General features: G+C 32.8%; 1 protein-coding gene and 1 long non-coding RNA gene across 16 annotated transcripts in view; one reads left to right on the top strand and one right to left on the bottom strand.

Annotated features, from left to right (window-relative positions):
- Positions 1-15,886, top strand: part of LOC143250508 (uncharacterized) — an 83,332-nt gene extending 67,446 nt beyond the window's left edge. For 9 of the 13 annotated variants that reach the window (XM_076501155.1, XM_076501147.1, XM_076501154.1 and 6 more), the window contains 3 exons: positions 4,346-4,425; positions 5,707-5,811; positions 12,640-15,886. In XM_076501155.1, coding sequence (XP_076357270.1) covers positions 4,346-4,425; positions 5,707-5,811; positions 12,640-12,842 — 388 coding nt within the window. In that variant the 3' untranslated portion in view covers positions 12,843-15,886. Of the gene's footprint in view, positions 1-3,068; positions 3,161-4,345; positions 4,426-5,706; positions 5,812-12,639 lie in introns of those variants that run through there. The other 4 variants (XM_076501157.1, XM_076501156.1, XM_076501153.1 and 1 more) reach the window with 2 other exon arrangements.
- LOC143250509 (uncharacterized) overlaps positions 1-16,642 on the bottom strand; it is a 33,361-nt gene extending 16,719 nt beyond the window's left edge. The window contains exons 1-4 of one of the 3 annotated variants that reach the window (XR_013028218.1): positions 16,493-16,642; positions 6,326-6,394; positions 4,267-4,397; positions 3,718-3,762 (exon numbers count right to left, since the gene is read on the bottom strand). This is a non-coding gene — a long non-coding RNA (uncharacterized LOC143250509). Of the gene's footprint in view, positions 1-3,717; positions 3,763-4,266; positions 4,398-6,325; positions 6,395-12,631; positions 12,772-16,492 lie in introns of those variants that run through there. The other 2 variants (XR_013028219.1, XR_013028220.1) reach the window with 2 other exon arrangements.
- Between the last annotated feature and the right edge of the window lie 8,495 nt (positions 16,643-25,137).

Genomic DNA, 25,137 nt, shown 5'->3' with positions numbered 1-25,137 from the left:
TTGATGAAATTTCTGGTATCTTTATCAATTATACAGTTCAATCTGTGAATTAAATAGCTTGTAAAATACTTAATGTTTGGATAAACTTCAGTTATGTGTTTAAATTCCAGCTTTTACTGCCATTGTTCCAACTCTACTGAACCCCTTTTCCATGCACTTCCTAAGTTCCAGTCCAAACTCTCTCAGACTTTTAATTAAACTGTTCATAAGAGCCTCAGTACCAGTTGTAGCTACTTCAGTAAACTTCCAAGTTCTTTATTAAAAGAGAATAAAATATTTAACACATACAGTCATTTCCTCTTTTGTTGCTGCATTTATTGTATTGTCTCTCATAATGCTGCTTATAAACTACATTTAATTTACCCCTTTTTGCTGTTTCTTTTTTTTTACTTAACCTCCAGCATAGTTGATAATTTATTTTTATCTGTGGGGATAAGTTAGTGGCATTTCTATCAAATGTTGAAGACTTGCTTTTGATTCAACAAAGAAATTGAAGTTTTTTTCTTTACAATCCAATTTGTACAAATTGTCCACTTACTATTCCTTTCAACATATGACTTCCTTAAACTGAAGTTTCAACTCTTAAGAATGTCAGCAGATATAATTCTATCTCTGGTTCTGTTTACCCTTTCTGTCATGGTAATTTGAGGATGATATATAGTTGTAAAACATGATTAATTTCAAGGACTTTATAAATTTCAGTTATCAAATAAGACACAAATTGGTATCTGTTATCTGAAACAGTTTTCTTCAGAATGTTATGCCTATAAAAGCATTCATTAATTAGTTTCTTCCTGATCACTTGAGTGTTCATTTGTTTAAGAGGGTACAATTCACCCCATTTACTAAAATAATGTTTAATAATCATTTCCCAGTAAATGGTTTAAGATAAAGCCTCATAATGTGTGCTACTATCACCTCACCAGATTCCACACTTTAGTACTTTTCATAAAGCCTGCTGTTGATTTTTGATTTAACTTTGTAAGTTAACAAATATAATATGATAATGCATAATTTTCAATATCTTGTCTCTTATCTTTCCTGATACTTTATCAATTGTTTTTGACCACTTAGATGACTAAGAGTAGGATAATCATGTAGTTCAGTTAATGAAGCAGTTCTGTGGTTTTAGAAAAACTTCACCACAACTCGCAACTCTCCTGAAACAGTGAAAAACGTTGTTATTTACCATATTTTACCTTACAGTTTCTGCAGCCACAGATGGATTTTTATACAGTTTTTCAATTTTTTAAAAAGCATATGTATATGTTAATAATCAATGCCCCTAGTTTGTTCAGTAGTTGATTATTTTTATTACTAATGTTAACAGTAGCAAAGACTTTTGGTGACAACTTTCTTAGGTCCAAATGATCAGAAATCTCTTCTGTGGGATCAACAGGATGTATGGCAGTTGAGTTGTTTTTCCCTTTTTCTATGAATATTATAAAAAGTTCTGCAATTCCAAAACATACTCACATCCCCTAATGCTACAGCTATTTCTTAACTGACAAGTCACTCTTGATTTTTCTCAGTTGCTTCAGTCTTACCACTTAATTACCCTTTGTGATATCTGTCTCATAACACTCTCCATCTAAATCATTGCACCCTCTATGCTGGTACTGTATATAAACACTTCATTCAGATAATGTTATCACTTTTCCTTAACAAAGCATTTACTAATGGGTTTCTATGCATTATAATCATTAGAAGATACTTTGAACATTCTTTAGCTTACCTAGTTGATTTTTGTTAAAAATATATTTTTTGTTTTGTTTATCAAGCCAATGCCATGAATTCCTGAATTATTATTTTCAGCATGGAGTTTAAATCAGGTCTCTCCTATCCCACCTCTGATATCTAGAATTGCTCAACAATTTTGGGAGAAGGGTAAGTCACTCTTGATTGAGACTGTTAGATGAATACATATATTTTGTTTGGTGGTGTTCCTTCTGGAAAGACTCTGAGACTACAAGTGAAGGCAAGGCTGGACATCCTGGAGAGAATTTAGATCAGTTTTATCAGGATTTGTGGGGGCTTAGCCACAAATATTTCTGGAAATGTGGTAAACCTTAACCATGTGTCTCTCTCAGTCTTTGCTTATTCCCAAGATGGGCATTTATCAACAGAATTGCACATATATGAGCAATGGTGTACTAACAAGAGGTTGAACTCACTTTGATCAAAACTGCCAATCACAACTCATTTTTTGATCTGGCTCTTTGGCTATGGTTTTGCATCTTCCACAATCACCCTGTATAAGATTGCCTTATCATCTATTGTTCAATGTTCAAGACAAAAATTATTTGAGTCCCCAGCACCTTCTAGCTTCCTCAAGTTGCTTTGGTTACTTTGCCCTGACCAACTATTCCAATTACCTAACTGGTATATTAAGGTTACATTACATGCCCTTTCTTAACACCTATTGTGACCTTAAATACTACATACCACCTTTCCTGATGTTTTTTTTTTCATTGCTGCTGACTTACAGACATTGCCAGTTGGAGTGATTTCCACTGATTATGTATTGGACACTTTATCAGATTGTTTCTTCTTCCCTAAGACAGTCAGACAAGGAAGGAGGTAAATCCCTATCACCAGTTAATCTGATCACAATTTCTTACTTTTATAGCCAATCAGGCTTCAGTCATTTATTACATCCAGTGAAGGTCTTGAAGGTTTTGTTGTGCACACCATCACTTTTAAAATTGCTGGACAACGACTTTTTATTCATTGGAATCATTCAATTTCCCAGGGTTTAACCACAGATTTAACCAATTCTGCACTAGCAACCACTAATTCTGTATACTTTATTTTGGTTACAACAGGCTCAGTAGAAATGTGGTATATCATAACACCACCTAGGGGCTGACCAGCTGATATTTCTGTACTTTGCTAGACTATCATCAGTAAAGTATAAGGGGGTGGATTCTGCCCATTCCTGCAAAGCATTGAATTGAATAAATGGGATCAGTTTTCTTTTAAAAATTTAAGGAACTTGGATGAATTATTGCACTGTTTCCAGAGCATTCTTCCTCAGGACTCCCCAGTGCTTTTTATTTACTCCCCAGATTCTACTAGTGGAACAAGGGAACCCTAACCACACTCAATTTCCAGTCACTGTTAATGTTTATTCTCCTCAGGAACAATTGTTAGCTCTAGATAGGATACTTATGGTTAGTAGAGTTTACTTTTATTAATATCCCCAGTTGGGTTAGTCTTGCATAGCTTATTAATTGTTTTGTTTTTGAATTTCATGCAAAGCTACACAAAGGTTATCTGTGCTAGCCGCCCCAAGAGTTGGTGGTGGGTGGTGACGACTAGCTGTCTTCCCTCTAGTCTTACACTGCTAAATTAGGATGGCTAGTGCAGATAGCCCTCGTGTAGCTTTGCATGAAACATGCTCCCCCTTTTAGCCAGGGAGATGTTATAATGTGACCCTCAGATTATGAGTCGAACACTTTAACCCACCTGGCCATGCCAGGCCACATAGCTTATTAAAAACAAGTATGAGGTCTCAGATACTGGTGAGAACAGCTTTGTCATGTCAGAACTAGTTGAGTCTTTTGTTTCAATTAACTCCAAAAAATGTCTAATTTTGATTTTATTAGGACTTACTTTACTATTTTCAAAACTTTTCCCAGAAAGAACAACAATAATATATAATTCATACAGAAACAGTTCAATGAAATATAATAATGTAAGGCACAGTTAACTTACCAGATGTCTACATTTTTTCTCTTAACACATTAGCTCCCATATGATCTGCCAATACAAATGAAAAATCACAGTTAGTGTTTTTAGACCTTCAGTGTGGTTAAATTTTGTATTTTATATACATATGTACTAAATTTATAGTATTAATATTATTTCACTACTTGCCATGCTATTACTAAATCAGGCCCCAAAATATTTATTGATAGATGAAAACTTTATTTATTTTTTTAGCAAAATTACCACAAGTTTCTACTACTAATCTACATGTTTATGGTAATTTTTCATTTCAAATACAATGGTTTGTATTGTTTTTTTCAAGTTAACTATATTTTACTTTCAGGAAGTTAGATATGAATAAGTACAGAATTCACTACTTGGAAACAAGTATTGTTTACTATAATTTTGTCAAATATGTACTTCCCCTCAGTGAACTCAGTAGATAGCCTGATGTGGCTTTGCTATATGAAAACACACACACACACAAATATGTACACAATGCTCTTTTATATACAAGCTGGTTGTGGAACAAATAATAAGTAAAAATAACATAACTGTCAATTTGTGTCTGCACTGCTGATCTTGCAAGTATACTGTCTGTAATATATTAAATTCTCTCTTTTTATGAAAATAGTAGTGAAAGAACTCGCTGGATGGAAGCTGTTACTCCTCCAATTTCGGAAAATCTGAATGAAAAAATTTATGAAGAGTGGGGTAAGCTTTATTGTAAAGCAATGCATGTAAAAAAACCTCATTGATTATTACTCCGAATGTTTTGTTTATAGTTGGTTAATTTGTATATTTTATACCATATAAATTGGTGTAAACGTTTAATTAAAACTTACTAATTTGATGAAAATAACCTAGTTTTAAGTAATCATTCAATTCATTATTTCAAGAATATAATCTACAAAAATATATGCTCCTCAAAAACCACCTTATACTTTAATAAAGCCAAAAGTCATCTTTTAACTCAAACAATAGCAGATGCCTCATAAACATAGCAAAATAAAACAACTTAGCATTACTCATATCATCTCATTCATGTGCCAAAATTAAATTTATGTTCGTTAATCATTGAGTATTCACACTGATGTGGTGAAATAGGAGCCTGGATTACTGATAACTTTGAAATTTTCTAGAAAACTTAACTGTTAAACCAACAGTAGCAAAGATGGTGAATGAAATTTTCTAGACCCATTACACAGATATGTAATGCTGAGGATAAAATACTACATTTGTACTTTTTAATTCTAGAGAAGCATAATAAGCATTATTATTTTATGTATTATAAGTAAATTATCCAAGTATATGTAGAAAAATTTAGACAAGCTTTATTTCTTCACTTACTTTTGTTACATAAATACAGTTTTGTTTGATACATAAAATATCTATATTTTTATGTAAAACACCAGTTGGCAGAATGGCAGAAGGAATTATTTTATAATTATTTTAACTGAAATCACCACTGAAAAGTAACTGAACTATGCTTATGATTTGCCACTGAATTAAAACCTCAACATGTGTTTTTTGCCACTGGAGATGCCAAAGCTGATTGGTAGCAAATGGGCTTACACATTATTGTTTTAAAGAAACTCATTCGTGCCCTTCAGTTACTTTTGTTTCTGGTTTTACTTCTCATACTCCTATGTTTATTGAAATTCTAAGGAAATTATACTAACTCCAGCATCTTTTGTTTAGAAATAATTTCTCCTGTTTGAAACTAATAACTTCAGTTACCAGTATCATGGTTTTTTTCTCCTATTTGTGTATTTGTTATATAAGGTCTAATAAGGCTATGATAACTTCAGTCACTTTTCAATGGATTTAACTTCTGCTTGTACTAGTTTTAGACTAAAATGTTCAGATACTTTTATTCAAAATAGATTTAAGAGCCTAGTATCAAGTCATGTTCTTGTGATTACTTTATTCAGAAACAATTTCAGAGTAAGTGTTCAACCTTTAATAGGCTTTAAGTATCTGAAACTTTTTTAGATTGTCCCCAAGTCCAGTGTATTGAGAACTACCAGGCTCAACAACCAGATGAACTGTCATTAGAAGAAGCTGATGTTGTGAATGTATTTCGAAAGATGGCTGATGGTAATATAAAAGTATTATTATTTTTGTGACTTTTGAGTTTGTTATTAATTACTATAAAAAAATCATTAGGTGAAATCCAATCATCACATAGGACCTGTGCCACTGTAGTTAAAGTTTGCAGTTAACATACTAATGAATTATGAACACTATAAAGGAGAATGGTGAAATATTATACAATGTTACAGCATTATTATTACTATTTTAAATGTGTAGTATTTAGCCAGCCTTTATGTGCTCTCTGTTATTCTTTGGTCATTATGAATGTTGGGGTATCACATGACATTATAGTATTCTCAAAAACATTGATTTTATTTCAAGTCATTAGGTAGAAGCTACAGAATAATTGGAGGTTTGACCAAAATATTTTATGGAACACAATCTAAATTCTCTTAACCTTTATTGAAACTGAAGCAAAGAAAAAGACTGAATACAATGTATCACACAATGATTAATTCTTTATTTTCAACAATTACAAAGAAACAACCAAAGCATTTAAGGCAAATGTATTTTGTACCTTTACTGTAGCATGTCATTAGGCTGAGTCAGCATCTATAGTTTTCAGAGCAATGTTGTTCTCAGTCATCTAATTGCAGATTAAGAAAAAATATCATTACATAGGGAGAACAACAATTTCATTCTTCTCAAAGTGTTGATGCCACCCACTGGACTCAAGTTACAAAAACAATAATAGTCTTTAATATAATAAAAACAAGACAAACCATTTAAAAATCACATTAACAGAAAGGCAAAATAAAATCCTTCTAAAAACCACATAATAACAAGTACAAAATAAGAAAAATGCTGTAAAAATCACATTAAAATAATTATTTTTCAAAATACAAAGTAATCTTTTCAGTTTTACAGATATAATAAAAATGCTCAAAGTCCAAACCCTATATTTAACCCTTTAATATAGCAAATTAAAATTTGAAATAAGTCCCACATTATCACATTAGAGAGAGAAAAATAAAATAGACCCTTCCTTAAAAGTATAGACATTTCAGAATATAAAATGAGACTCCTTAATAAAACATACTAAGGTTTCAAATAGTAAGTAAAACCTGAAAATGGTAAATAATATAAAAGAATAATGCATAACCAGTTATACATATGTACAAGTTTGCTGTTACAGCTATAACTCATGAAATGAAGGAAAGAAGATATTTTAACATTATCACAGACATATGAGCTGTATGTGAATAGACAATACCCATATTGATGCTAAAACCCATTTAATTACATATGTACACATTATTCTTATATATAGACATAAAAATAAGGAACATATCAAAAACCTGGTGTATATATTTATAAAGTTATTGTTTTAATGACAACTGAATCTTAGGAGCTTTAAAGTTTATTTGAAAAGTTAAAAACATAATTTCACAAAAAAAGCAGTAAGATAGTTATTTTGAAATTTATGACTTCTTATCATTAATTGAAATGAAGTATTGAAAATTTAATAAGCAATTCCTAAATCAGAGAAGATTTTGGTATGTAAAAAGTTGTAGAGAGTTTATAATGTAGTTTCTGTAAATACTTTAAAACATCTTCGAATGGACTAAGTATCATGTTCAATTTCATCACTGTTGTGGTAAGTAGCATTTATTGTTGGATGTACAAAGACTCTTTATTGCAAGTGCTATTTTTCAGTTTATTTTGTAACTTAATATTTAATTATTGTTTATTTTAGTTTTTGGTACAAGAATGTTGAAGATAGATTATTTTAAAAATATTAGTTGTGACAAATTTCATTATATAACTGTACGAAGTGTATGTTGTGTTTACAAATATATTGTTGATATCATGTTACTTAAAACATTGTAATTATTTTTATTTCATTAAATAGGTATTTTTACCTTACATCACTGCTCATATAGTTTAGAGAAAGTTTGAAGCCTCATTTGGGCAATGTATAAATATAGGTGATCAAATAAGCACAAGTCAAGTGAAATAAAGTGAAGAAAAAGTGCAGTTCAGTCACAGAATTAGTTATCAAAAGAAAATCTGAAGTTATCTAGAGTGTGAATGATTACCCATAAAAGATGATATTTTAAAGTGAGTTTCACAGTTTAATAAAGATAAGGAGAATAATTTGTCTTGGCAAAAGGTGTTCAAAAGTATTTGAACCCATCTGTGTGGACTTTGATGAAAAGTAGACAGTTATTTAAAATTTGACATACTGTTGTGATATGGATAGAAAAAAATAATTCGTCTTGTCAAGTGGATTCTAAAGTAACTGAATCAGCCTGTATGGACATTTGACAATAAAACAGAATTATTTGGAATTTTATATACAACTGCCATATCCTATAGTATAAGCACTCTATGTAAAATATAACTTCTTTTCTTTCAGTGGATTCTGTGTTGTCCATTTTTGTTGATATTTACTGACAAGTCACAGACACCTACTGTAAATGAATCTTCAGCCCATATTCACATATCCAAAATCCTGACATTTGGCAAACCAGTCAAGGCTATACAGTGGTAAAAAGCAGTGAAAGAAAACATGAACATCAGCAAGAATGTACAACTGTAGTGGTGACAAAAATAGTCTAGAGATTACATTCATGCTGTACAACTATGTCAACAGCTTTTGACAAATGTATAGAAAGAGATGAGTGTCTTGGGTTAAAAGGTAGTGAACTAGAGAGTTTATTAAACAACAACAAGAACAAGAATGAGAAAAGAGTGGCAACAGAAAAGAGAAGAGGAGAGACAGAGAAGAGAGGAAGAAAAAACTAAAAGAAGAAAAGCAATAGAGAGAGAAAGAATAATAATACAAATTAAGATAGGAGACTCAAGAAGTAGAGAGAATAACAGCACAAACTTATATTGCCAAGCTCATCCTCCAGAAAGAAGGACCCAAGAATGGCAATAGTCCCAACCAAAGTTACCCAAATTTAATGAACATAAAAATAGCATGGATGCTTTTGTGGAGAGATATGAAAGACTTGCCTAAAGTCAGAACTGGGCTAAATACGACTGAGCATTTTATCTCAGTTCACTTCTCACAGGAAAAGACCTGCAGGTATATGCAGGCATGATATCAAAAGATACCATATACAAAGGCATCAAGAGTCAATCCAGATCCCAGGATCACTAATATAATCAGATCCCTCTTTCACTCTATTGATTAACTTTGCTGATTTTTCACAAAAAAAAAAAACATTTATGTGACAAATTTCTTCATTAATCCATGAAAAAGCAATAGCCATTTTAGCTCATAGTATGTATTTCTAGTAAGCTTTGGAACATCCCACTGCCTGGCCCCTCAACAGACCCCAGGGCAGTTGCCTCTCTCCTATCAGCCTTGACCATAAGCTATGACATGTTAAAAATGGCCTTGCTGAAGTATTATGAACTTACCAAATAAAGTTTTCATCAGAAGTTCAAATAAATAAAATCTGACACTGAAAAAACTGTATTTCAGTTTGTGACATGTCTACAGCAATACTTCACAAAATGGACTGACATGGTCAAATATGAAAATAGTTTTGAGGGACTGGCAGATTTACTAATATGTGAGCAGTTTATTTCACATTCTCAACTGACATGTCACTGTTCCTAAAGGATGGAGTATCAAAAGATGTGGAGATGATGATCAAGCTAGCAGAGCAGTATATGAAAGCCCATGGAGTAGGTCCAAGAATATCCAATTAAAGTTGAAACCAGTAGTAACTGACCAAGAGGAAGAGTTTACCAAATGTTACAGGATATTAACAAACAAGTGGTAGAAGAGACGCTGTGTTTGTTATAAGATAGGGTGCATTGCAAAGGAGTACAAGTCCATTACCAACAGACAATAGCAGAAACCTCAACTTAAAGTAGGAACAACTTACAAAGGTAATACTGGTAAGAAACAAGAAAAGAATGACTGTCACCATGGATGCTGCTGCCAGAAGAAACAGGATCAATAAAACACATCAGATTTACCACAAGAAGAAAATGCCAGTTCCATGATTTCTCAGTGCACAACTAATGGTTGGCTCAAGTTTGTCAATGGATCAATAATACCAGTATTGATCGAAACATGTAACAGATATCAAGAAGTTTCAAAAACTTATAATTTGTTAATATGTGAAGGCTATGTCTGCAACAAGAAAAGTCCTAAAAATTACTGGGTGCATTACTGCAACAGTGAGAACCTGTCTTGTATCTGATAATTAAATGACAGGCAAGATAAGCATGTGTGTGTGCTAAATTGATGAGACAGTGATTTCCATATAGTAAAATTAAAGGTTAGTACATCGTATTATGTAGGAGACCTTGAAACTATGTTTACCAAGGAATCAGTGTGTGACTTTGTGATTGGAAATATACCATGTAGCATGAATTTCAAGAAAAGAGGCAGAAAGAGGATGCACGAACTATCTGCAGTTAATACAAGAGCTAAAGGAAAGAATGTAAAGCAAGACATCGAATCCTCCCAAATATCAAAAAGTGACATCCCAAATGTAGGTTTATTGGAGCAGAAGAAATACTTTCCTTTGCAGAAATTTTGGGACAGTACCCGAGAGAAAGTCAAACATAAGACAAAGAAGAAAGAAACTTACAAAACAGAAGACTGGAAAGGAGTATTGAACTGGACCTATCATAGCAGTTCTATTGGGAAAGCCAAACCTATCAAGGGCAGTTAGAAATATTTCTATAACAAGAAGGTCAAGGATCAACATTTCAAGGATGGACAGAAGGTCTTAGTTTTGGTACCCACAGCCAACAACAAACTAACCTGGTCTTTTGAAGTACAAAAAGTTGTTAAAAGAATGCACTATATGATGAAATTGGATGGGGTGAACAAGGTCTACCATGTCAAACTGTTGAAGAGGTACTTCAAGAGGTAAGAAGACCTTACAGGTGCAGCTGTTAAGGTACAGATAGACCTGATAGGTGTAACTGTCATAGAAAAAGAATATGAAAACAGAGACTTTGTTATAGAAGAGAAAGAGCTCTGGGTGGAGATGAGATGTACAAAGATATCAATATAGGTGAAAAACTGATTGGCAAGAAGAAGAAAGAGGAGCATGATCTACCATGTCAGTATATACAGATAGATTAGGGTGGATAGATCTCAGGCAATACATGATTAAGATCAAGACAAGGTATCCTGTCAAGATGAAACCCTATGCAAGGAGAAACTTGACAAAGGAACTGTAAATGTTAATATACACTCTATAAAAAGACTTAGTATATGAACTAAGACCATTCTTTTTATATGGTGTAAAAATATATTGAAAATATTCTTCTTGAAGAGGGGCCTACTTTTATATGTACAAGACTATTTGATTCAATTGTTATTATTTAGTTTATATTTTGACTTAGTATGTAATTATTGTTTAGTTTTAGTAACAGGATTGTTGAAGGTAGGTTATTTTTAAAAGTGTTAGTTGTGACATATTTTGTTATTTAACACTATATGAATCATACCATCCATTTGCAGTTACATTGTTGTGTAAGCTCTGCTAAGATTGTTAATGTCACATTGAATCTTTGGTATTTTTTTCTTATCCTTAAGTGAGTATTGTTACCTTATATTTGAGGCCTCATTTGGACAATATATAAATATAGATGATAAGTAAGTGAAGTGAAGAAACATTGTCAGAAAATTAGTAAGCATAAAAAAAACAAAAACACATGACGTTATCTGGTGTGTGAGTGATTAGCCATAATGGGCAGTATTTTAAAGTAAGATTCACAATTTAATAGAGCTAAGGAGGATAATTTGTCTTGTAAAAGGGAGTTCTAACATCATTGAATCCATCTGTGCGGACTTTGAAGAAAAGGAGACAAATATTTAAAGTTTGTGATACAATTGTGGTAATTCAATGAGTAATGTAAGGGAATTATTTACTGATACTATTGTGTTAAAATTAGATTAAAAAATAAAATATTTTGTCATGCCCAATTGAATTCTAAAATAATTTAATCAGCCTCTGTAGACCTTTGAAAAAAAAAGAACTATTTAGAATTTTAGATATAAATGTCATATCCTATAGTGTAAACAACTTTTGTACATATGTTTAATTTGTTTTGAATATATTATTTTAAAAAGGTGGACTGCATGCTGTCAATTTATTGTTGACATTTATTACCAACAAGTCACAGATACCTACTGTAGAAGAATTTTCAGTCCATACTCATATATCCAAAACCCTGATATACATAATCACCAAAGTGTATTTGTTAGGCATACATGTCTGTTTCTTTTGGGTTTAATAAAAATGTATTATTTAATTTATATTGTGTGAGTGTTAAAGTAAGTTATTTTTAGAAGCTATAGTTATAGCAAGTTTGCTTACATCACTATTTATAAATCATTTGTTGCAAAGTTTAATTGTTGTGAACTGATGTTATATTCTTCAAACCTTCCAAATTTCTCTTATTACTTTAAGTGAATACTGTTAGGTCATAATTTCTGTTTGTAGAAATTTCTAGGTCTCAGTTGGATTTATTGGTTAGATGACCAAGCAAATAAGATAGTGAAAGTAAAATTGAAAAAAATGAAGCTAGCCTGCATCTTTATAAATTTAGCCATAAAATACATATAGTGGCAATTTCTAAAATGAGTTTCACAGCTTGTATTGTAATAATGAGTATAGGAAAATAATTTGTCTTTTAAGTGAGTGTTCTGAAGTAATTCAACTGCCTTATGAGGACTTTGATGAAAACAATACAATTATTAAATGTCCTGAACCTTTATACGATAAAAGAAAGATTTTGAAGCTCTTAAAAAACATATACTTTTGTTAATAATTAATCTGTTGTGGAGATAAGCTATATCTTGAATGAATTAACATACGAGTAAAACAAATTTTTGTACTTTAAAAGATATGTATGTTTCAGGATGGTATGAGGGAGAACGAATACGAGATGGTACAAGAGGGTGGTTCCCATCAAAACATGTTGTAGAAATTATCAGCTCCCACATTCGAGCACGTAACTTACGGCAGCGCTACAGATTACTGGTGTTGACACATTCTCTTGTAGAAGAGCAACTAAAGAGTCAACAGAAGAAAAAAAGTAATAGGTAATACTGACAGTTAGTCACATGAAAAACACTAATCTCACTTTTTCCAAGCTGTAATGCATATCAAACAAATCATATATGTAATATAAAATCTGGAAATTGAATAAGCAGTTGATTTTCCACACTTTAAACAAAAATATGTTCTGAGAAAAAGGTACTGTTACATATAAGGATTTGCTTATGTATAGTGACGATTACTAGGAGTAATTATGACATTAAACATATATGAAGTTTGCATAATTCATCTCTTAATTTTCATGATTTTTTCTCTCTATTTTTGTGTATATGTGTAGATTAGTACTACTTTCATTGATCAACAAAAATCTAGTCATAGTTTTTGATATATAGCAAGAAGGTAATTTATGTGAAACATGAAAATTAACTTGTAATAAGAGAAACTGAGGACAACTGAGTAAGTTAGTTGGCTTACATTAAACCACTAATAAAGAAATAATAGTTCAAAACTCATTAGTAATGCTTCTGCGCTAGAAGAAAATATCAGGTTAGAAACAACGGATTATGTGATTAACTGGCTATTGTTTGTTTTGTCATATACATTTTCTTTAAGAAAAATAATATTAACATTTTAGTATTGATATTTGAATTAAAATTCTAGAAAATAACCAGTGAATCTTTTCTTCATCTTATTTTTGACTTTATTTTATAATAATTTTCATATTTTTCGTGTTAATAAATGTCAAATTGTTTTTGTTGTAAATTAAGACTAAAAAGAAGTTTTACTACGTGTGTCCATTTCTTGAGTCAAAAAATTTAACCCAAGAATACACACACACACATACAGCATAAACGTTTTAAATGTATTTTATGCTTCTTGAAATTTTTATTTGCAAGTTAAAAATATATGAATAAAAATGTATTAAAAATATTTATAGGTTGTAATGAGCAAAAAAAAAGAAATCACATCTCTTTATAGTTTGTGATATCACTAAGAAGAACTTGTGAAAATTCAAGAATGTATAATCATTGTTTTGCACTTAAATTTTGTAAAGTTTAGCAGAACAATGTCACATGTGGTGTGTCACCTTTACTTTAGTGAATTTCAATCATACTACTTGGACTTTCAAGTTTAAATTTTCATATTGATATATCTACATTATCACTTTAAAAATTGTCTTATATAACATTTTAGAATTCTGATTATTAAAAATATGAAGAGAAAAATTTGAAATCCAAAAGAGTAAGTTCAATGTACAGCATACATTCAAAGCTACCCAAATTCCACAAGCTGTTAAATCAAACATTCAAAAATTAATAAAGAAGTTGTAAGTCTATTTACACTACAGTATTTAGAAAACCATGAAAATAAATATGTTTAATTTATTGGAAATTTACCACTGATAATATTTCTATGGTAAAATCTGTAATATTAGTCATGTTATGAAATCCAACACTTTAATATTAACTGTATTCAAATTGTACAGCAATGGGTAATCAAAATCAACAATTCTAGATAAAACCTACTTGTATTACATCTAGTCAATCCTCAAGACAACCAAACCTGGCACTTGAATAGTATATTTATGCAAACTAGGGAGTATTCAAAAGCCTAGTTCAATATTTTGTTTATTCAAAGCACAACCTATTCAAAAGTAACCATGCAATGTAAGGTTTATTAGAACTACAGAATATTCATAAGTGGCCATTGAATACTGAGTCTAATTAAACCATAAGGCAAGTCAGCAGGGGACTGAAAGGTTGCTTGTGCTGTTATAATTGTTTCCATGGAAAATCACAGGACATTTTGTCTTGCTTCTGTAGAGAGTAACATTCTATAGTCTGATTTTAAAAAAACTTTTAATCGAATCTTTTTTTTAATTATGATATTTTACTGAAAAAAGAAAGAAACATAAAACGATAACAAAGGGCTTTTGGATCAACCTAGGCCATTCTATCCACTAAATTAAACTAAACGTGAAAAACTTAAAGCCATCCCTTTATCATTCAATTACTTATCAAGTTTTTTTTAACCCCAATTAACTGCATCTACTCCACCTAAAGGCAATCTGTTTCAAAGACCAACCATCTTGATTAGAAAAATACAAATAACTCCTCCCTTACCAAAAGTTATATTTGTGTCCCCTAGTCTTACCACTCTTATTATTAAGTATGAAAAAAGATGAAACATCGCATTATGAGTTCCACTAATAACCAGAAACACCTCAATCAGAACCACCTTAATATTTTTCAAAGAAAAACAAATTCCAGAGTTCTTAGCCTATCTTTATAAACAAAACCACTTTTCCATCCCACTAACCCTCCTCTTAACTCTCTCCAACAATTCAATATCCTTTCGAAGGTGAGGAGCTCAATACTGAACACAATATTCGAAATGTGGCTTATACAATTAAATTACAACCTTTTTTAAAGTATTCAGTATTTCCATTTGCCCTGACCAACAAGCATCTCTTACTGAAAAGAAGTATGTGGGGGGAACAGATTGATGGACATTGGTATAGGTGCGGAAGAGGGATTCAGATAAAGAAAAAAATATTGCTGGGCTATTTTTTGTGGGTGGTTAATGCTGTAGTTTTTAATTGTTGACCAGTTGGTCGCTTGAATGCACAAAATATTGAACTACTCTCCTTTCGAAAGTACACTGCACGATATTTACTTTAATAACTGCATGAACATCCTAAAATTCGAAGACCAAAATCTTCCATACTTCTTGTCAAAAAATGCCTCTTAGACATAGGATGCACGAGTCGCAAATGTAGCAGAAAAACAATGTTAATCTGTGAGAAGGTAACGTCAGATTTTGCGTTGTTTCAAAATATATCATACAAAAAGTGAATAAGTTATAAAAAATAAACTATTTTAAAATAGGCATTTTATTTATTCTAATAATTTTTGAAAGTTTGTTTTTAATTAAGCATAAAGGTACAAAATGGGTTATCTGTACTCTGCCCACCACGAGTATAGTAAAACGCTTTCTACCATTTAAGTCTGAAGAAATTCACTGAGGGCGTTTATGAAAAAAAAATGGATTGTTACTTTTATTATTGGCAATAAAGTTTTGACTATACAAAAGACCTTTCGTATTTTCACAATTTAATGCTTCGTGTGCCCAACGTTCTGTGTACAGAGCATGGTATATAACACTAATCTAAGAATTCAGAGTAATTTACATGGTTTAGACAGTATTTAGGGTCTATAAAGAGTCCAAATACAAATATTCAGCCCCCCGCTAGTACAGCGGTAAGTCTACGGATTTACAACGCTAAAATCAACGGTTCGATTGCCGTGGGTGGGCTCAGCAGATAGCGCGATGTGGCTTTACTAAAAGAAAACACACACATACAAACATTCAGCGTTACAGTTTAAAAAAATAAATAAACTTGGCGTAAATGGGTTAAGTTAAATGAGTCGAAGGTAAAATAGTACTAAAATACTGTGAACAGATTTGTCGAGTTATATAGTACAGTGTTTCGAAAGCTTATATGACTGATATAAAAATAAATATTTCAGATATAGTTACAATTAACTAAAACAATACTTAAGAAATAATACTAATATATATAAGAGTTAAGTCTAAAATCATATTTTAGTGTTCGTAAACAAGATGCCTATTTTTATATACGTGTATTACTTTTAAAGCCGTTAGTTATACAATCACTCCACTGGCATTTCACTTACTTTAGACATCAATTCTGTAACAAGTCTAGAAATAGGAGAATCAGTTGTGCTAACCAATATTAATATGAAAACAAATGTCTGAAGTGTAAATTCGTTGCCATAATTTGAAAAAGGCTAACATGTAAAACTTACATGACAACGTGTAATTGACACTCATATCCTTGTAATAGCATAGAAATAATCTCTTTATTGGCTGAGGTCTTAAATTAGTTGCTATGGTTTATTATAATTACTATGTATGTGATAATCCAATTTTCCTATAACTATGACATTGAAAGACCCGAAGATAACAGTCGCGGGTTCGAATCCCCATCACAAAAATATTTCCCCTTTTAGTTGTGGGTGTGTTATAATGTTTCTGTCAATCCCACTATTCGTTGGTAAAAGAGTTGGCGGCGGGTGGTGATGACTAGCTGCTTTCTCTCTAGTCTTACACTGCTAAATTAGGTACGGCTAGCGCAGATGGCCCTCGTGTAGCTTTGCGCGAAATTCAAAACAAACCGAATCCCCAGATAACAATAGATTCGCGCAATAATTAAGAGTTTCTATGTGAAATAATTGGTTATTTTATAAAATGTGTAATAAAACTGTAAACAACTTTAAAAGACTAAACAAAATATGTCACAAATAAAACATAAAATGCAGTACACTTACGCATGCAGAAAATTGAGTATTCCATTTTCACTAGATTGTGTCTGGCTCCACAGCTGTCTTTCTCTGGGAGTTAGTTGCTATTGAATTAAACACGTCATCATCTGTAAAGTAGGTTCTCTTCGTATATTATATAGTAAAGATCTAAACTAAGAAAGCGTAATCGGATTTAGCATGTAAACTAGCTTTCTTTGTCCAGTGGATGGTATCACCTTGTGAACTTTGTTTCTTGACTATAACTCAAAGAGTAAAGGACACCAAAGTAGTAGTCCATCTAACTGATGCTAAGTTATCACTGTCACCTAATGAAAAGAACGAAGAAATTAAGCAAATATAACGAGTTAATGTTAACGATTTTGACAGTATGAACACTCAATAATAATAAAAAAGTATAAAACTGTTATATCACTAAAGAAAGTAGAAAACTCATGATATGCCCACATATCACAGATCATTCGAACAAAAATACTGACTTACAATACCTGGCTATTTTTCATTAAATTCTTAAATGAATAGGGTAGTTGGATGGAAGATGATTGGACCCCTTCCCTAATTTGCACTTGCTTATACAACAGTAAATAAAATTGTCATGCAATTATTAATTAGAAACATAATACAATATAAAAGAAAAAACAGTAAATGTATATTTATTTAACATTTATATAGACAAAAAGTAGGCGGTGGGTGCTAACAACTGGTTTCCTTTTCTCTCTAGTCTGCAATACAAAATTAGAGACAGTGGCAAATTACAGTGGTGTAATAATTTATTACATCATCTACTTTTTCACACTTTTCTTTGGAATTATTGTGTGTTTAGAGGTTCTAAATACATCAATAGGTTTTGTAAAGCCACATTATTTAAAGTAAATGTCTGTGACCTATGTTGGTATAAATGTTTTCGAAACAGATTAAGACTTTTTCAAACAGTTTCTCTCTTCTTGATGTAGAGTTATTCTTCATCGCGTATCAAAAGTTATTGGGAGTCAATTTATTTGACTCTCCAGAAATGTCATCAATTAAATGGACGTTGCCAAAACAGTAGGGTACTGTATCCAAAATAATGAAACGTCATCAGACTACAGAGAACGTTGAAAAACCACTGCTAGAGATGACCGTGTTTTGATTGCAATAACATGTCAAAGTCTTAAGAATATTTGCAACATCTCATGATAGGAATGGCATAAACACATTCATTCCAGGGTATCCAGAAGAGAAAAAACAGGAGACTGGCCAAAAAAGTTAAATTGAAAAAAAGGCTCTCTGCAAACTGATAGCTAGAATTCACTGCCATAACCACCTTACTTGCGCAAAACAACATTCCATATTATACTTATAACACTGACAACATATCATATCATCTTTTTAGATAAATCCTATTTTCTGCTTGTTAAAGCTGATGGTAGGATTCGTCATTTGCCTGGAGAACATATAAGGGAAAACTGTTTCTCCCATGGTGAACACATGGGAGGTTGTGCAGTAAATATTTGAGCGGCTATTCATTATAGGGAAAAACTGTTTTCAACATGCTCCAGAGAGACGTCAAAGGTGCCTCCTACATGTATCATATTGAAAAAGATAGTTCTGCTATATTCTAAAGCAAGGTTTAACAATAATTTTATGTTCCACAATGATAATTCACTGCCCACAGTTTACATATTGTACAAGGTTATCTCGACCAGGGGAACATTACAAGCTTGCCATAGTTGATGAAGTCTCCAGATTGTAATCCGATTCAGAATTGTTGGACAGAACTGAGCCAAAATAACTGCTAACCACGACCTTAAACCAGCTATTGTAGCTGAGTTTCAGCACCTTCTAATGACATGGTTCGATAAAAGTATAGTAGATTACATCAATTACAACCTTATTGACAGCATGCTATGCCACCTTATAGAGCTTATTAGAGTATAAGGAGGGTCAACCAAGTCCTGAATGTTTAATATGAAGCGGTATAAGTTTATAGACGCGATTTATAATAATTTGATGTTATATTTTGTCATTAAGTATGTTTTGGTAATGTTTTGTTATTATAGGCAAAATGTTGAAATGAGAAACTTTCCTTAGGTGTCTGGTAAAATTGTTTGCTGTTCTAATAAATCATTGATAGTGTCCGTAGAGCTTATCTCATTAGACAAATTACATATATTTTACATATACATTTCTCAGTCTGACAACACTAAGTGTATTTGTATTCCATCTTAATAATAATGATCTCTTATCTGTTACAAACATTTTGGCCAAAGCTGAATAGTATTCTTTAATAGATTGAAGACGAAAGGCGGAAGACTTTCAAAACTTTGTTCTCTACACTTGTGTCTCCACAACAGGCATTTGCCGTCCATGCTACAAAGTTTCATCCAGAATAGTCTTTTACTCACAGATTTACTTCCAAGGATTGTTCGTTATTATTCAACTGGGAACATTTAACGATAAATGTTGATCCAATATTTCTAATATCTCTCTAGACACCTACAACTTTTGCATTTTAGATGTATACTTTTGGCAACCACTTGCTTGTGTCCTCTTTCTTGACATTATTTATTGTTTCAGTGCATAAAGCCTACAGACTGTTTTCAGCTGTAAACAATAGGCCCGGGGCTTTCTCATACTATGCAGTGATTTCACGATTTTTCTCATATTTTTATGCAAAGCATAAAGCTGTGACGTAATACTCTGGAGTGAAGTGTGGTGTTGTAACTTTTATGAACACGCATGTAGCATCCAGTCATGCATGGAGAGTTCTACCCAAGTAGAAGGTAACTGGAAATCCTCAGTTTAATTGACATTCTAAAAATAGACTAGTGGTTTTACACAATGGGTTGTTTTAGCTATTTAAAACACTTTCCCCGAGGGGCTATGAATGTATTTTATAATTAGCTGTGCAAAGGCCTACAAAAAACGAGGTGTAAATAATAGCTGTATATTATAGGTATACATGTATTCAGTGTTTATTATTGCTTCCTACATCAAATTGTTCATTTGAGATAGATAAAAGACACTGGTTTCTGATTTATGAACACTAGTTTACATTTTATTAAATGGTAAACTTTAAAATTTGAAAGGGCACTACTGTTCGACTTCTAGGGGACTCACCATAATTTTGACCAGTCGTCCTGCTGGCCAGTCTGCCATTGAATAAAAGTAATAATTATTTTCGATATGGAACTATTATTTTTTTCAATACCTCTAAAGAATTGCAATTGGTAATAACACAGGGTGACCCAAAATTATCTTTCCTATTTTAAAATTTAATAATTGAATAACTGAAGAAATACAGCCACACAGTTTTCAAAATCTTGTAGTGAAATTAAACAGTTTTTATCGTTATATTTCTGTTTTTCACTCTAATGTAAATTGGCTTGCAGAGACCAAGTCAGTGATTGTGGTGCAAGGTAATTGTAGATGCCAAAACAGAAAAAAAGCATGGGTGTATTCAATGGATGTCTTATATCACACTGTTTTAGCAAACATCACGAAGCTAAATACCATGAATAACAGACGTCTTCGTCATTATAACTGTGAATAAGGTGCAATGAACGTAGATTGAAACAGAATACCAATTAGACATACTGAGAGCCACTTATGGTGTACATGTAGAAAAGTCTACTGACATGCCAACAAAAAATGTTTGGGTTGGGGTACAAGAAGTTGAAAACTACATGGTTATATTTCCTTAGTTAGTTAATTATTAAACTTTAAAATGGTAATGATAATTTCAGACCACCCTGTACTACAGCAGCTGTATCTGGTGTTTGCATTCAATATCTAGATATAAAATAAGCCCCAACTGCCTGAAAACAAAAACTAATATTGGTCGTGATGTATGGTTTACACCACCGATGACATTTGGAGCCATAGAATGGAACACTTAATCAAATTATAGAACTATTTGAACAATCTGCATACATCAAGATTAAATACAGTCTTAAGACCTTGGGCAGCACTATCTACATTCCGATAACATTGAAAAATAAACCAATTTCTATGTCAGGCCTTTATTTATATGGATGGATCGACATGATTCTTTACATTTGGTGTCTGCGACTTGTTGGTGATAAGTTACAAGAAAAAACAAAAGAAAACCATACAGTCCGCTTGTTTTAAAAGAACATGTTAGAACAAGCCAAACGCGTATGCAAATGTTTATTATACAGTTAATGACCACAGCCGTATTCAGAACTCTAAATTGTTGTCTCTTTCCGTCCAAGTACACACATGCTGATTCAGTTAGTTTAAGACAAAAATAACAAAACAGATTATTCTTGTCTACTTTGTTGTCAAAACACAATCAGTGATAAGTTCATTTAAGTTACATCATGGATTACCACAGCTTTAAATAATTATCTATTACGACAAACATCCACAGAGGTTGGTTCAGTTGCTTTAACACCAAGCTGACAAGACTAATTCTTCTTCTCTACTCTGTTATTACAATACAAACTGCAATTATTGCACGTTAAAATACGCCACTACACATTCTTTATGATTAAACTTGCAAAACACAGTATAGACCTATTTGACCATATTTATCACTAACTTTGTCTTCTTCTCACTTTCAATAACTTGTTTACTTGCACTAAATTAATCATCTATATGTGTGTATATATATAGTGCCTAACTTTTGCCCAACAATTTCTACAAACAACAAGACGTTATAATGTGACAATATCTAATTAAAGCAACATGGAAAATTCAGAAGGATCGAGTGGCGCGATGCCAACTCACTTCATTTAATTGTTTGTTTTTTGAATTTCGCACAAAGCTACACGAGGGCTATCTGAATATATCTGAGGTCATATGCTTTTTGTTAATTCCATATGTTGGAGAATCCAGCAGGTTTTCCTCAAATCTCCGACAAAATCTTGTTTAGGGGGATTGCTCATAGTTTGTTTGTTTTTAAGACTAGGGGAAATGTAGATAGCCATCAGCACCCACCGACAAATAATGGGATTGACCGTAACATTATAATGTCCCCACAACCAAATCCCTCTCATTTTTGTGAAGGAGATTCGAACCCTCCACCCTCAGATTACAAGTCAAGCGTTCTAAACACCTGGCCATGTTCGTGGAGGCAAACTAAACTGATTATTTTCTTATGTTATCAAAAATAAATCTTTAATTTACTTTAATCTCTTCTTGGAAATATTTTTTCTCCAATTTTTAACTATTTATATGTATCACTTTATTATGTTTTTCCGAGGGTCAGAAGCATATAAAAAATTGACGGAGTCAAATATTATTCTAACTTTGTAATAAAATAGTAGCAGCTATCTAACATTTTTGTATCTGTAGATTAAGAAAGTAGTAATTGTCAACCATTTTGGCAACTGTGTACTAAGAAAGTTGATTACACTATGTAACAAATTTTTACTTTTTCTTCTTCCTGGGTAGAAAGTGTTATTTCCCAATTGCCTATGCCTGAAGTAAATAAAAAAAGACCTAATTTTCTCTTCAAACTTTGATTTTGTGACCTAATTAATGAAATTTTCAAATTTACCCATTTTCCAGAACATTCCAGGTGAATTCAGGCTGAGTAGCTGATAGAGAATTTTCTCCAACTTACGAGAATTTTCAAGAACCTTTCAGAATTTTCTAGAACGTTCCATAGTAATATATATATACAGGAACTCACCACTTCAGTTTAGTTCTAGTTGCCTAAGTGAACACAGACCTATCTGATTTTATCAGAGATGGCATCAAGAAGCTGCAAGCATTCTCCAGATGCATTCTGCTATGTATGTGGCCAATTTATCAAGACAAGAGCGAAAAAGTATTCTGTGACAGCATCTGCTAAGATGTGTGAAACCTACGAGGCATGTTTTGGCATGCCTGTCAGGGATCAAGAAAAACCCTGGGCACCTCATTTTACCTATGAACACTGCAAAAACACTCTAGAAAGTAAGAGGGACAATTTTTGCTTGCTTGAATAGTAATATTTTATATTATACAAATTTTAGACCTTTTGAAATTTAAATATCTTTTAATCAATTTATTTTTTTTTAATTTCCAATAGTACAGAAAAAATATCACATAAAATATTTTGCATGAACCTCTTACACATTAGTTGTGGATGAAATAAATCTATTCTTCATAATAATTTTATTTTGCTCTTTTGCAGAATGATACAGAGGGGAAAAGAGAGCCATGAAGTTCGCTTGTTTGTTTGTTTGTTTTTGAATTTCGCACAAAGCTACTCGAGGGCTATCTGTGCTAGCCGTCCCTAATTTAGCGGTGTAAGACTCTTTTACCAACAAATAGTGGGATTGACCGTCACATTATAACGCCCCCACGGCTGATAGGGCGAGCATGTTTGGCGCGACAGGGATGCGAACCCGCGACCCTCAGATTACGAGTCGCACGCCTTAACACACTTAGCCATGCCGGACCATGAAGTTCGCTATTCCAAAAATTTGGTGGAAACCCACGGACCACTCAAACAATTGCTACTTCTGCATGGTGGACCCTTCCAAACGTCGGGTTGGCAAGAATGCATCTGCTATCATATATCCAAACCTTCCATCATTCATCGCCCCAGTGCAACACTGCCCTGCGTTTCCCTGTACCCACTCCACCAGAGAGAAAACAACCATCCTCAGAAGAGGAGGTAGATGTTGAAGATCCAGATTACAATTTCAGAGGTGCATCTGGTGAGAAAAACCCATACTACCCCAACCAAAGAGACCTCAATGACTTGAGCACAGATCTTGGTCTCACAAAGTCGAATGCCGAGCTTTTGACATTTAGGCTCAAGGAATTAGATTTGTTAGATGAAAGTGTGCAAGTCGCAAGTCAGAGAAAGCGTCACCAATATTTTTCAAGCTTCTTTGCTCATCAAGATGGGCTCTGCTTCTGCCACAATGTATCTGGTCTGTGCGAGGCAACTGGAATTGCCTGTAACCCAAACGAATAGTCCCTCTTCATTGATAGCTCATCCAGAAGCTTCAAAGCTGTGCTGCTTCATAACGGGAATAAGTATCCATCAAGACCTTGCTAGAAGCCATGAAGTATAATGAGTTTGGCTGAGAGGTTATCGGAGACTTCAAAATGGTGGCATTCCTGATGGGTCTCCAAGGAGGCTTTACTAAGTTTCCCTGTTATCTTTGCTTTTGGGACAGTAGGGACACTTCAGTGCACTAAAACAGGAAGCACTGGCAACAATGAACCGAGTTCTCTGGGAGAAGGCACAGTGTCAAGTGTGAACCACTAGTAGTTTTCAAGGTGTTATTCCCACCATCATACATAAAACTTGGTCTTATGAAACAATTTGTCACAGCTCTTGATAAGGATTCTGCAGCATTCAAGTACTTTTGAGACTTTCTTCCTTAAGCTTTCTGAGTCAAAGATCAAAGCTGGTGTCTTCGTTGGATCACATATAAAGATCCTGGAGTACATAGAATTCCCCAAGAAGCTCAGCAGGAAGGGAAAAATCCTTGAAGCAGCTTTCACGCAGTGGTTCGGGGATTCTTGGGCAATCACAAGGCCAAAAATTATATGGAACTGGCTGAGGCTCTGGTGAAGAACTACTGCAAAATGGGCTGCAGGATGTCCTTGAAAGCCCATGTCTTGGATGGACATCTTGATAAATTCAAGAACATGGGAACATACTCAGAGGAACAAGGGGAGCACTTCCACCAAGATATACTGGACCTTGAACGCTGCTACCAAGGAGCGTATAACGAAAACATGATGGGAGACTCTTTGGGGGCTGATACGTGAAAATAATTTACATTACAATCGTCAATCTAAAAAAAAACTATTCACTTCTAAACATTTTTGTATAGCAATAGTATAAATACATGTAAATCGTGATTCATATGTTGTTTCATTCAGACCTTATAAGTAAAAATGTTCAAATTTGCCTGTTTTTACATACAAAACAGGTTAATTTCTAAGTTTCATTATCCAGATCACAAAAGCAAAGTTTGAGTGGAATAATGGCCATTTTCTGTACTTTTACAACATAAGCAGTTAAAAAATAACACATACTTTCCAGG

The sequence above is a fragment of the Tachypleus tridentatus genome, chromosome 5 (assembly GCF_004210375.1).
Source record: "Tachypleus tridentatus isolate NWPU-2018 chromosome 5, ASM421037v1, whole genome shotgun sequence".
Taxonomy (NCBI): Eukaryota; Metazoa; Arthropoda; class Merostomata; order Xiphosura; family Limulidae; genus Tachypleus; species Tachypleus tridentatus.
The sequence above is the reverse complement of the archived record's forward strand: the minus strand, read 5'-3'. Positions and strand labels throughout refer to the sequence as shown.